Here is a 13,394-nt window from a genome sequence, read left to right on the forward strand (position 1 = left end):
CTTGTGCTTTTTCTAAACTCGCAATTAAAAAAAATATATAGCGTATATTTATTTATATATGTAATGCGTATGTATGTATTTTAAATAAATGAACCTTTACCATTAATTTAAATTTCCAAATAACTTAAAGCCAACTACTGCGTTAGATCAAACGTGTTTTTCTACAATATAATGATTAAAAAATGTGAAAATTCATATACAACTTTAGTACATTTTAGATATATTTATTGATAGCAAAGGCACATTTAGGCTATTTACAAAAATGCACATAAACAATTTAACTTACAATAGATTAAACAAATATGCATGTTCCATTAACATAATAAGCAAAGCAATACTTCTGAAAAATGTGTCAGTCACATAGTAGTAAGCCATGTAAACATCACTGAAGTAGAAAATTATTCCTCTGCTATCCAGGTAGAAGGCTGACTCTCTTTAAAGATAAAAGGCCTACAACTGACTGATACATATTTGTAAGATTTACGCATTTGGCAGACGCTTTTATCCAAAGCGACTTACATTGCATTGTACTCTACATTTGTTTCTAAGTATGTGCAATCCCCTGTGATCGAATCCATGACCTTGGCGTTGCGAGCGCCATGCTCTAACCACTGAGCCACAGGAAAGCACGTGATCACCTAACAGATATGGTTTTAATTAACTGGAAAGCAGCTTTGTGTAAACATTAGCTGTAAAATTCTGTAGCGCCAGCAAATCGTAATGAATTAAGATATGTAAAATAAATCGATACATTCTGCTTTAATGTTCATGTAATTAAAATATCATGTCCCGGTCAAAAAAGACACCTCAGTAAATTGTCATAATCTCATGTACAATGTAATCCCCACCATGACCACCTTTTCATAAAGAAAACGTATAGTCCAATGTTTTCACAAAAAACATTATGAAAACTACATAAACTGTTATCTTAAGATAACAATTATCATCGGAATAAAAGTGCTTAGATGCTGATGATAAAAAGTAAAATTGTAACCAAAGTTCATCACCCAAGTAAAAAAATATTAAGTTAATGACAAAGAGATAATGTCAACTATTTCCTCCCACTGGTACATAAATACGTGTAGCCTATACATCATCACAAAAATACATCACAAAAATAAAGAATATACTTTTGCAAATAGAAAACTCCTGACAAAATGGCAGTTCTAAATATATCACAAATAAATATATTTTTTTCATCTATAATCTTTTCTCCAATCATGTCAAGTTTATAAAATGAATTACTAGGACGTTTTGAATTCAAAACAAACAACACATTGTTTTACTAAATGTGACCCGACAAAACCAGTCTTAAGGGTCAATTTTTCGAAATTGAGATTTTTACATCATCTGAAAGCTGAAGAAATAAGCTTTCTATTGATATATGGTTTGTTAGGATAGGACACTATCTGGCGGAACAACAACTATTTACAAAGCTGGAATCTGAGGGTGCAAAAAAATCTAAATATTGAGAAAATCGCCTTTGAAGTTGTTAATCTGAGGCACTGTAGCAGGCCATCCACTCACAAAAATAAAGTTTTTATACATATACAGTAGGAAATCTATAAAATATATTCATGGAACATGATCTTTACTTAATATCCTAATGATTTTTGGCAAAAAGAAAAATCGTTAATTTTTACCCCTACCATGTATTTTTGCCGATTACTAAAAATGTTCCCGTGCTACTTAAGACTGGTTTTGTTGTCCAGGGTCACAAATATAAAGTGACTTCACTTTTTGACCTCAACTTGAATTCACCCTTCTTTCCAAAACTATCTTTCCTGAACACAATCCCATTCACTATGGGACAAGAGTCAACTTAAATGACCAGAAACCCCCACAGGCAGAAAGACACCCTGCACACAAGCACATTTTCTTATGCAACAGTTCTGCCCCACCTCTGATCTGGTAACAGAAAAAAATACTTCCACATAAAGACCTTGTAAGACTAGATCAAATACTGTTCACACATGTTTGTTACAGTAGCATTATACACTGACACAAGGTAAACAATCAGAAATAATATACAGTTGACGCACTGTATAAAACACTCTTTGTCAGTTTTCAAAGCAGACTTCAGATAAAACATAAGGTGCACATGTGAAACTGCTGCATGTTACAAAACTGGTTGTAACATGGCTGCCAGACCAATCCAGTTTCTCTTCCTAGGGCATGCCCCCCTCAATTTCACTCTCATCTTCGGTCAGATAGATGGGTCTTTTTCCTTGCAGAATGGGCTCAAGTTTTTGTGGAGAATTATTTAGACCTTCCGAGCTGTTCCATATACCATACACAAAATAAATAAGAAAACCTAAAAAGAAAACATTGAGGTCAAGATCTGTAACATAGTACTATGGAAAACGATTTACCAAACAATTAGAACATAATTATCATTAAAGCCCATGATCACTATTTTAAAACATTATTCCATGATTTCTAAACAACAACTCCAATGTTAGCACTGACCGCAAGTCTATGATGTAACTCACCAATAACCATCCAAACTGTGAAACGTAACCACGTATATCTGTCGAATAGCATCATGAGGTAAATATTTACAAACATACTGACCAAAGGCAGCAAGGGGAGAAAGGGAACCTACAAAAAAAGAGAATTATTATAAACACAATGATATTAAGCCTTCAGAGAATACCTCCTAAAAAAGAACCAATCTGTATATGGGCCATTTTGCACAAAATTCGTGCAAACTGCTGTCCCACATAAAAAACACATTTAAAAAGCATTCAAGTATTCAAATCTTAGTTGTTTACTAAGATCCTTCTATTATCTATTGAAACCCACAATAATATCAGTAAACTTAATATATATAAAACCATCATTTATTGGGTACTTTCAATTGGGAGATGGGTGTCCCGAACCCAAACCCCTAAATTTCAACTTTATTTATATATGAAATTATATATATATACATATTTTAATTTTTCCATTGTTGTTTTTAAAAACATCTTTTTGATGTTTTTAAAAAAGTGAAGTTCAAAAAAATATTTATTTTATATTTTATTTTAAAATGATTAAACTGTGTAAAAAAATGTGTCCCAGATTTTCATGTTCACTACCGAAACAGTGTATGTTTTAGTCCATTGGCTGAGACTGATTTTAGCCACACCCCTACATTTTGGATCAAGAATCATTACTGTGTCCCTCTCTCTAATAAGCTACATGGTGAGTAGATCTGTCTTATCATTTTGAAGTAAATGTGTTCAAAAGTCTGAAAATCTGTGTGTAACTAAGGAACGTCACTACCAAACATCTTTTTTTCTGCAATTAAGCAAACTTTTTTGGGCGTTATTCCATAAAATATAGTTTTTATGTGTGTACATCTGTTCAGAACTGTGCTTGCCATGTGCTGATTAGCATCTTTGAGCTAGGCTCAAAAGTATTCAAAAATTGTCACTACCGAAACAGACATGACCGAAACATATCACTGGGTATCGTTGTTTCGGTAGTGACAAAAATAGTTTCGGTAGTGAGAAAAAGGAACACTTAATCCTTTATTTGGGGAAATAAACAAAACTCAGTACAGTTATGCAAATCATTAGTATTTAAGTATGTTTAGTAATGATATAGAATGTGAGCTGTAGGTTTTCTATTAAATATTTACTGTCAGATGTGTGTCTGCTATATGTGCTGGCTGCGTATGTGCAGCATAGTTAGTTATTTGTATAAACATAAAATGTTGAAAGTCTGATTCAGCTGTGCAAATTAAATAGTGTGATCACTACCAAGACATTACCATCACTACTGAAAATGTGTGTGTCATGACCAAAACATGGGATGTTTTGTCAAAAATAAAGTATATTAAATTATCAACCAAGATGTTATGATAGTGTTTGGTTCAATGTATAAATAAACTAATGAATCCTTAACTTTGAAATCAGTATGATCAATTTTATGCCTTTTACAAAGATTGGATTCAAAATACAACAAATCTCATAATTACACTTGAAATTTTTTTAGTTTTAGTTTTTTAGGGACCATACAGTATACTGTTGTACCATGTACGTGCACTGTCCGAGCTTAATTATGAAATCGTTACTCCCGACAGAAAGAAAAGAACTCAGATCTGTCATGTAAATTTATTGAAGCCTTTTTTCTCCCGCGGTTGTCAACAAACTGATGTTAAATCATCCGCTGTGGTCAGTCCTGTGACTGAAGGGCAGAGTCAATCTTCGGTGGGAGAGAAGGAGGGGGTTATGGTTTTAGACGATGCTGTGATGCAACCTCGGTTAAAAAATTCTGAGACTCTGAAAGATTTGGAGCGTTTGTTGTCACATTTATCTGTTTTGCAACGAACAGAGTTGTCAAAGTTAATACAAGAGTTTCCATCATTGTTTGGAGACGTTCCATCACAAACTCATTTAATAGAGCATGACGTGGATGTGGGTGATGTTTCACCTATACGCCAGCGCTTTTATCGCGTTCCCTTTGAAAAACGTCTAAAATTGGAGTTAGAGATTCAGTATATGCTGGAGAATAACATTGCAAAACCATCTGTTTCAAGCTGGGCTTCGCCGTGTTTGCTGGTCAGAAAACAGGATGGTACGTTCAGGTTTTGTACGGACTATAGAAAACTTAATAAAATCACAAAACCTGATGCTTTTCCACTCCCGAGAATGGAGGATTGTGTTGATCAAGTGGGATCGGCGAAATATGTCAGTAAATTCGATTTACTTAAAGGGTATTGGCAGGTGCCTTTGACACCCCGAGCACAGGAAATCACTGCTTTTATAACTTCTTCGGGGTTGTATTCTTATTCTGTCATGAGTTTTGGGTTACGCAACGCTCCAGCGACATTTCAAAGATTAATGAATCATGTAGTCTCTGGTTTAGAAGGCTGCGCGGTTTATTTGGATGATGTGGTAGTTTACAGCGATAGCTGGGATCAGCATGTGACACGGGTACGGGAATTCTTTCAGCGTTTAGCGGAGGCCAATTTGACCGTGAAATTTAGCTAAATGTGGATTTGCACGGGCAACGGTTTCTTATTTGGGAAAAGAAGTGGGCCAAGGTATGGTGCGTCCTTTGAGAGCTAAGGTGAGCGCGATAGAGAATTTCCCTATTCCTGGTACTAAAAAAGAGCTCATGAGATTTATTGGGATGGCTAGTTACTATCGTAATTTTTGCCCCAATTTTTCATCGGTCGTTTGTCCGATGACTAATCTCTTAAAGAACTCTGCCAAATTTGAGTGGACTCCTCATTGTCAAAAGGCATTCGAGAATGTGAAGTTGGTGTTGACTGCTGCTCCTGTATTAGCAGTGCCCCACAGTGGTCTTCCATTTGAGATTCAAGTGGACGCAAGTCAGGTGGGAGCAGGAGCGGTTCTTCTCCAAAATCAATTTGGTGGTATTAGTCATCCAGTTAGTTATTTCTCACGCAAGTTCAATTCTTATCAATTGAATGATTCTGTTATCGAGAAAGAAACGCTGGCGTTGATCTGGGCACTTCAACATTTTGATGTGTATGTGGGGGGAGGATCCCCAGTTGTCATCTATTCGGATCATAATCCTTTGACATTTCTTCATACATTACAGAGTCCGAGTCAACGCTTAATGAGATGGATACTTTTCTTACAGCCATATAATTTATCGATCAAACACATTAAGGGCGTTGAGAATGTCTTAGCGGACACTCTGTCAAGGGCCCCCGAGGTGGAGTGAGGAGAGGGCTAGTTCTGTCCACAATTGGAGTGAGTGTACCTACTGTTAAGTGTATTATTATTTTTTGTGGTAACAAAAACATTTTTTAAGGGGGGGTGTGTTAGGATTGAGTTGTGTTTGTTTGGGTTTGTTGGTTTCTTTTCCTTTGTGATAGGTTTTCTGAGTGGAGGCTGATTGGAGCGCACCTGATGCTCGTCATGGTGGTTATTTAAACCTGGTACGAGAGTTCGTCGGCGGCTGCTCATTTGTTACCGGAGCAGTTTTGCCAGAGCCACGTTCAAACCTTGTGGTGTTATGTTTTGTTTAGTATTTGTTTAGTTATATTCCTTATTGATTGAGATTTTCGATAGGTTGTTTGATTTATTTGATTAGTGTTGTGGTTATATTTTGTTGTAATAAATGTTATGTTTTTATGGATTCCGCCGTGTCGTCTCCCTTTGTTACATCTTTGAGCCAGGTGTAACAATTGTTAAAATTGTAACTGTTATTGATTTACATTTTTAAAAATAGCAAAAAATATATTTAAAAAAAAAGATTTAAACAAAATCTTAATATATAAATATAATCCCTTTTATTAAATTATATATTACTGTGTTTCGGTAATGACAAAATTTTGGGAGAGGAAGAATATTCCAAAACTTCCTGAAAATACAATATGAAAATTAACTGCACAATTACTAGAAATGTGTACCTTTAATATTATACATTTTGCACAGATAACAAAATTCGGGGGGAAAAATATTTTTTTCAAGATGTTTCCAACTCTGATTTTGCACCAATTCTGTAGAACGGCCCATATACTAAATATCAGTATAACATAAAGTAACAAAAAGCCTTACCTTAAAGGTAAGAACTTCCTTGCTCTGGGGCTGTCTCCAAATAATAAAGATGCAGATGCAGGACAGAAGAGTTAGCACAACAACCACAGTAATATGAACAGGGCTGCCCTTCCCCACTTTCTCTCCACACACCGACAGCACCACACATAGCAGTGTGAAAAGCACAGCTGGAAAAATACAAGTAAAGGTGATCATTCACCTGTTCAATGCATGACCTCACTAAAGAGATTATGCGAAGCGGAAGTCGAAATTATTTTACATTTCCTGAAAGCGCAAATAGACTGTTGCTCCAGGAAATAAATCTGTATCCTTAAATAGATCTGTTTCTAGAAATAGATCATGAACCAGATGAAAGAACAGATAGCAAGGAAATGCTTACAGATGATGCCTGTTACAGAATAAACAATCGAGCCCGACATCATATTTGGCACGTCACAGCTAGGCTGCACTAGCAGCCTGATGAGAAACTTCTCTTTAAGTGGTGTTGTCTCTAGCTCCTGGCCAGACTCATCTCCACTATCCACATCTGCCATGGCTCCTTTTGCCTCCAGCCGCTGTATCTCCATTGGCCTCCGTTTCACACCTCTTGAGCCAAGAGTGCCTGGCTGATATCTGTGAACGGTGAATTCAGTTTTAACTAATAGTTTTAAAACCGAGAATGTTCATGAACACTACTGTATATGACATGTATGGAAAAAGTACACTTACCGGAGAATGAGTATGCACACAGCGACGAGTGTGTATGCAAGCAGCGTCCCAATGGACATCAAATCCACTAAGGCATCGAGTTCAAACAGGAAGGCCATCAAAGCTACAGGGAGAGATTATGGAAGTCAGACACATTAAAGTAAATACAGACAGTCTTATTATGAATAAGGTGCAGTCGTACCTGCCACCATGCCAGACACGATGGTGGCCAACACGGGTGTCTTCGTTTTCTTGTGTATGCGGGAGAGGGAACGGAAGAGCAAACCATCCTCAGCCATAGCGTAAATCACACGAGGCATAGGGAACATGGAGCCCAATAAGCTGAAGTCCAACATTAAAACATATGATGAGAACAATGAACAAACACAGGCATAACATGATATAATTATGATGAGTATAACCGATAACAATAGTCTATGATGGAATTTACAACCTAGTCTGTAAAAAATGACAGAGAATAATACTTCGTAGTACAAGGTCTGGTCCCGCCCTACTTTCTTCTCATTACAACACGTCAGGTTGTGGAAGAAAACAGGGTGTGAATGTTCTACGTCCTCTTTGAGTGAATAGCATTTCTCTAACCACAAATGTATGTTCTGCTTTCTGAATTGTTTAACATACCTGGTGGAAAGAGCACATAGGGAACCCACAGCCACTAAATAGCGTGCAGGGTCCCACTGTATATAGCTGAAAGCCTTGGGAAGCGGACTCTTATCGTCCAACAGGTAATAGGGTATCATGAGGGTGAGAGCTGCTGAGACTCCAAAGTATGCAACAAAGCAGATGAGCAGAGAGGCCACTATCCCTATTGGGATGGAACGCATAGGGTTTTTGGCCTCCTCGCCTATGAAACCAGGAGTGAGAGGTGGTGTGAGAATTTTTACAAGGAAGATATACTGGTTTTACGTGATGTGTTTTGCGTGACTTACTCGTAGTAGCGATGCAGTCAAAACCCACGAAGGCATAGAAGCATGTGGCAGCACCGGAAAGGATTCCGGTTAGACCGAATGGAGCAAAGCCGCCCGAGCCAAATTTTTTCTCAATTTCTCTAAGATTCAAAAGAGATCAAAACTTTACACATTTTGGGTTCATAAATGCTGAAATTCCTTTAATTCTGTATTTTCTTATGGTAATATAATTTGTAATGAAAAAGTGCAAAAACGATTTGGAGTGATCTAAGACCTTTGGACCCTACTGTATATTATATTGTTATCACTTTGATATACAGCCACAGAAAAAATGAAGAGACTATTCCAGATCTTCATTCAAACAGCATTTCTAGATGTATTGTATTTCAGTCTAGTGTCTGTTGAATTGTAACTAAATTAAACCTTATAGGAGTGACAAAGTCATCCAACAGCAATGTGATAGACAGCATAACAAGACACATGAAAACTGTGATAAAAATCGAGGTTATCACATAATTTGTTTTACTTTTATTAAATGCATGTATTGCTGAATGTTCATAAGACTGACATGACACCTTCATAATCATGACATGACAAATGTCATGAATATGAAGGAGATTTTATGCATGTTTATGACAACTGTCATTAAGTGTCATTCACTCATTTATGTAATTTTTAATGCAAAGATGACATTGTTTGAGATGTCTTTGTCAGGACAACTTGACATTATCAAGACAACATAACCTGTCATAAACATGACATAGCAGAATAATAATCAAACTTAAGAAACTACGTAGCTTTATGGGTTAACATTACATAAAACTGTCATGTAGTTGGTTTTGACATTGGCAGTCATGAGGCCATTACATTCACATTTACATTTATGCATTTGGCAGTTGTCATAAACATGCATAAGATCTCCTTCATATTCATGACATTTGTCATGTCATGATTATGAAGGTGTCATGTCAGTCTTATGAACACCCCGTCAAATAAAGTGTTACCAAAACTTTTTGTGTTATTTTGACATGTTTCTCCAGTTTCCATTATCTACAAATAAATGCAAATAAAAAATATTTTTATTTGAGATAGAAATATTGTTAGCAGTTCACAGAATAAAATCAATTTGAAATGTTCATTTTGCCTCTTAATTTTTTCAGCGGTTGTATTTTTAAAATCAATTTTAACATCATACTCATTTAGTTATCATGTCATTTGCTTTTTAATACTTTTTTACCATGTCAACAATACAATCATCTGTGATCAGTAAATAACACTGGCCCAACTGCCAAAGCTTCTAAACTTTACTTTTTTCTTGATTTCTATTGGTGTGTCTACTTCTAGGTCTAATAGCAGAAGCGTTTCACTTACTGTTCTGTTAGCGACTGGTTGGTGCTGTTAATAAAATCCTCCACAGTAAGATTCCAGTTGGCAGTGTTGCCTTTCACGAAGCCTGATATGATGACAAATGTCAGAACCACCAGGTTGACTACTGTGAAGATCTTGTTGACAAGTGCAGACTCACTCACTCCAAATGCCAATAATCCTGCAGCGTAGGAGGTGAGAAGGAACAAATTCACACACAACTTCACCACTTTTGCATGGCAATGGTAAAAAAACAGTACTATTACAAATGAGTATATTGGTATTAAAAATTTGAGAATCAAAAAACAACTGTTCCTTTTTGTGTTCTGTGCACTACAATGCCTCGCTTTATGAAATAATAGAAGGGAAGCGAAGCCGGATCAATAAAACACCTGTTTATAATGTGTCAGGTGATGAAAAAGTCAAGTGTATCACAAGAAAAAACATTCTTCTCACCAGTCAGTAGCATGACCAGGATAAGAGCGAACAGGTCTGGATAGTCAGCCAACACTTTTCCAGTATCTGGAAAAGACATGGAGTCTTTAAAGAAACCAGAGATCTTTTTCTCCACCAGACTGTCAAAAGTTGAACTCCAAGCTCTTGCCACACTAGCAGTGCCTGTGAAACAAAGTGAGACAGATGTCACAGGGAGTAGATGCCTTATGATCTCCTCTGGTATGTCAAGAGCCCTTATTTCCAGAGAAAAACACTTCATACAGTACAAAGTCCACTTAAACACATCTGTAATTACATCTAATTGATCAAACTCTTGGACGAGCATTCAGAATCACCTCTTGGGGCTGATGGTTAATTTGTATACTTGAATGCAAAAGGCCAAAGCACGCCATAAAATTTGGACCCACGTGCTCACCTATCACATACGACAGAATGAGGTTCCATCCTGTGATGAAGGCCCATATTTCACCCACTGTGACATAGCTGTACAGGTAAGCAGATCCTGTTTTGGGAACCCGTGCACCGAATTCAGCGTAGCACAGACCGGCAAGAACTGAAGACAGGGCTGCAATGAGGAATGAAAGCACTATGGCAGGTCCAGCCTTGTCTCTGGCCACTTCCCCAGCCAGGACATAAACACCCGCACCCAGTGTTGCTCCCACACCTAGGGCTGTGAGGTCCAGCGTGGTGAGACATCGAGAGAAGCGGGTTTCATCCTGACTGGTGTCCAGCAAACGACGTCTCATCAGCATCTTCCCGAAGGAGGCCAGTTTATTTTTAGTCATTATGACACGCGGTGAGGAGATTAGAAAAATGCTGGTGGTACTAAAGGAAGCGAGAAACAACATAAAAAAATTAAATTTGACCAATTGACTACAATACAATAGGGATGCTGAGGTTTGTAATTTTTGTGTTTAAAATCTCCTCGTAAAAACAATTGTTCACATAGGCTGAAGACCTAGAAAAAACCACTGATAAAATATTCGTCTGTCTATTTGGGCATCCAAACACTGGCTGCGCCAATGGTGGGACTCTGGGTGGGACTATCAGTTTTGACCGACCAATTGCAGATAGGGGGAATAATCAGGAAACCAATCTGTAAACAATCTTTTTTTTTTTATTCTATTTGGCGACACAACAGAAATGCAGGCCTTTGCATGTTTCCCAGCACACCCCGAGACAAATCACTTTGCACTTTATGAACAACACATATGACCACAGGGCAGGTTTACCAGGAGAATTAACTGGTGAAAGTTTAAATCTAAGTCTATACACTCCTTTAATTAGTCAGATGTAATCCATGTAGTACAAAAACTCCAAATCCCACATAGGGAGCATTGACATTGTGTGTGGATATAAGTCTCAGACAAGACCAAACTAATTAATTGCACTTTTGGCTGGATTTAAAATGAAATGAACAAGGACAACAACTAGGTCAACAGAAAAAAAATAATGGGAGACAATTATCAAGGGAGTGTACACAGGAAGACCATTTAATATTTTATAAAGGTCATGCTATTGTGATTTCACTCTTTCCAATACAAAACACACATAAAAAGACTTAAAGTTACACAGTTTTCAGATGGAACAGTGTCTGAGAAATCAGTTAAATAAAGCACACAAGGTTTGTGTCCAGTAGCTTGAGCAGTCATTAATATTTGATCATATTCTGTCTGTGGTACTACAACCACAACACTAGAAGTAAACATGCAACTGCCAAATTGTTTTGAATGACTAACTCTTGACTCCTTAAGCATTTTCACTGGATTCTTAAGAGTGTGATCTGATGAACTATAGAGAAGGAACAAGGATGACCATTTTAAAAATAAGATCATGTGATCTAATACTCAGTAAAGTACACCTCTTTCTGCGTAACTCCATGACATCACTAGAAAGAAAACATTTCCTTCCACTAGTGGTAACCTGCAAGACGTATACCATGAGGGGCATTACGCGAAACCCACAAGTGGCACATCAGAATCTAAACACACCTCAACAGTGGTCAAATGTGTATGATGTGCATTGGTTATCATATTATGAATGAAATCTTCTAAACAGATTCTAGTCAAGAGGCTTTTTAACATCAAGTAAATAAAACTGCACAGACATTGTTCATAAAACATGCAGATACGGTACAGTCCCAATTTCTCTGCAGTCAAATAAAGAGTATAATCAAGCAATAAGTTGTACAAACAACATTTCATCCAACAACAAACAACTACAAATAATATTTAATGCAACAGACAATGAATTAACAGTGTCTGGAGACTGCCATTGTGGTTATCTTTGCTGACAGCATTGGGGACTATTGCTGGTTCAATAATTAGATACATACATTTCATTATTACACCTGAAAGGATGTGTAGTTTTGTTTTTAAGGCAAAGGTCTTAATTAACAAAGTGAGCTGAATAACTATAACTGTAAATATAAATCTTTATATGACAGGTATCCAGTAAATCATGCAAATTATGACATACAATCAATTGAAAACCAGCAGCACTAGCTGACACACCTTGGTTCATATTTATAAGGAAATGGACTTTCATTATAAAACGACTCAACAGCTTAACATTAATGATGCTATTGTTATTAAGAGTCACAGGATACACACTAAAAACTAAGGTATTTGTCACAGGTATTGATTCAGTTAAGAATGGCTTATCTTTACTTCGGAAGCATAACTGACCTTTTACACATTATTAATTATTACTACAAAACAAAACATAGATGCTGCCGAGGACATTAAAGAGCGACAAGTCGAGATGTTTCAAAAGAAATTCATAAAACTAGCAGCTTATTAAAATGCTGTACACCTTTAAAGTTATGTGTATACCTTGAGGTTGCCTTTACCAACATTAAAATAATATAATACGCGCATTCGTGTTTTTAAATTGATTGCAATATTTTATGAAGACGAACGTTAAAGAACAAACTCAAATTATTTTATATTTTACTTGGTTTTAATTGTTTATTATACACATTGTATGTATACACCTAAGTTACAATAATGCCAATAGGTTTTGAACCATCCACATATCTACAGCCTGCGCGCGCGCGCGCCAAGAGCACCACGAGGATGCTTGTAAAATGTTATTTCCGCCTAATGTTTCCCCACAATAAAATAATCCATTTATAAATTTAACAATAATTTGTACTTGACATATTTCGAAGAATACGCATTTGGGGTTAAAGACAAACAACAGCAGTTACCTTTTAGAGACGACGTACGAATCAGAATCCTGCGGATTAAACGGACATGCGATGCTCGCGCTGCATGAATTGATCAGACGGATAAATGAGTCTAACAAGCGTGCTTTATATCCTGTACGGAAATACAAGCCTTATAAGGACCAGTTGGTGACGTCAACATAACACAATAACGATACAACCTGTGTTGTCCATGACAACGGTAATTGTTATTCAGCAACGTGATTT

General features: G+C 36.7%; 1 protein-coding gene across 1 annotated transcript; it reads right to left on the bottom strand.

Annotated features, from left to right (window-relative positions):
* Positions 1 to 213: 213 nt before the first annotated feature.
* On the bottom strand, positions 214 to 13,300 carry slc7a3b (solute carrier family 7 member 3b). The gene is made up of 12 exons (XM_057349936.1): positions 13,170 to 13,300; positions 10,374 to 10,783; positions 9,959 to 10,120; positions 9,509 to 9,683; positions 8,159 to 8,277; positions 7,851 to 8,073; positions 7,411 to 7,550; positions 7,230 to 7,332; positions 6,901 to 7,133; positions 6,522 to 6,688; positions 2,493 to 2,601; positions 214 to 2,314 (listed from the first exon to the last, which is right to left on the bottom strand). Exons 2-12 carry the CDS (start codon positions 10,741 to 10,743, stop codon positions 2,169 to 2,171), a joined length of 1,947 nt encoding a protein of 648 aa, XP_057205919.1. The 5' UTR covers positions 10,744 to 10,783; positions 13,170 to 13,300; the 3' UTR covers positions 214 to 2,168.
* Positions 13,301 to 13,394: the final 94 nt, after the last annotated feature.

Source organism: Triplophysa rosa, linkage group LG13, assembly GCF_024868665.1.
Source record: "Triplophysa rosa linkage group LG13, Trosa_1v2, whole genome shotgun sequence".
Taxonomy (NCBI): Eukaryota; Metazoa; Chordata; class Actinopteri; order Cypriniformes; family Nemacheilidae; genus Triplophysa; species Triplophysa rosa.

Coding starts and splice junctions, on each gene's coding strand:
- slc7a3b (XM_057349936.1), bottom strand. CDS start 10,743: ATGACTAAAAATAAACTGGCCTCCTTCGGGAAGATGCTGATGAGACGT. Junction 7,134..7,229: donor GTGTGCATACTCATTCTCCG/GTAAGTGTACTT, acceptor CACCGTTCACAG/ATATCAGCCAGGCACTCTTG. Junction 6,689..6,900: donor TTCTGTAACAGGCATCATCT/GTAAGCATTTCC, acceptor GTATTTTTCCAG/CTGTGCTTTTCACACTGCTA.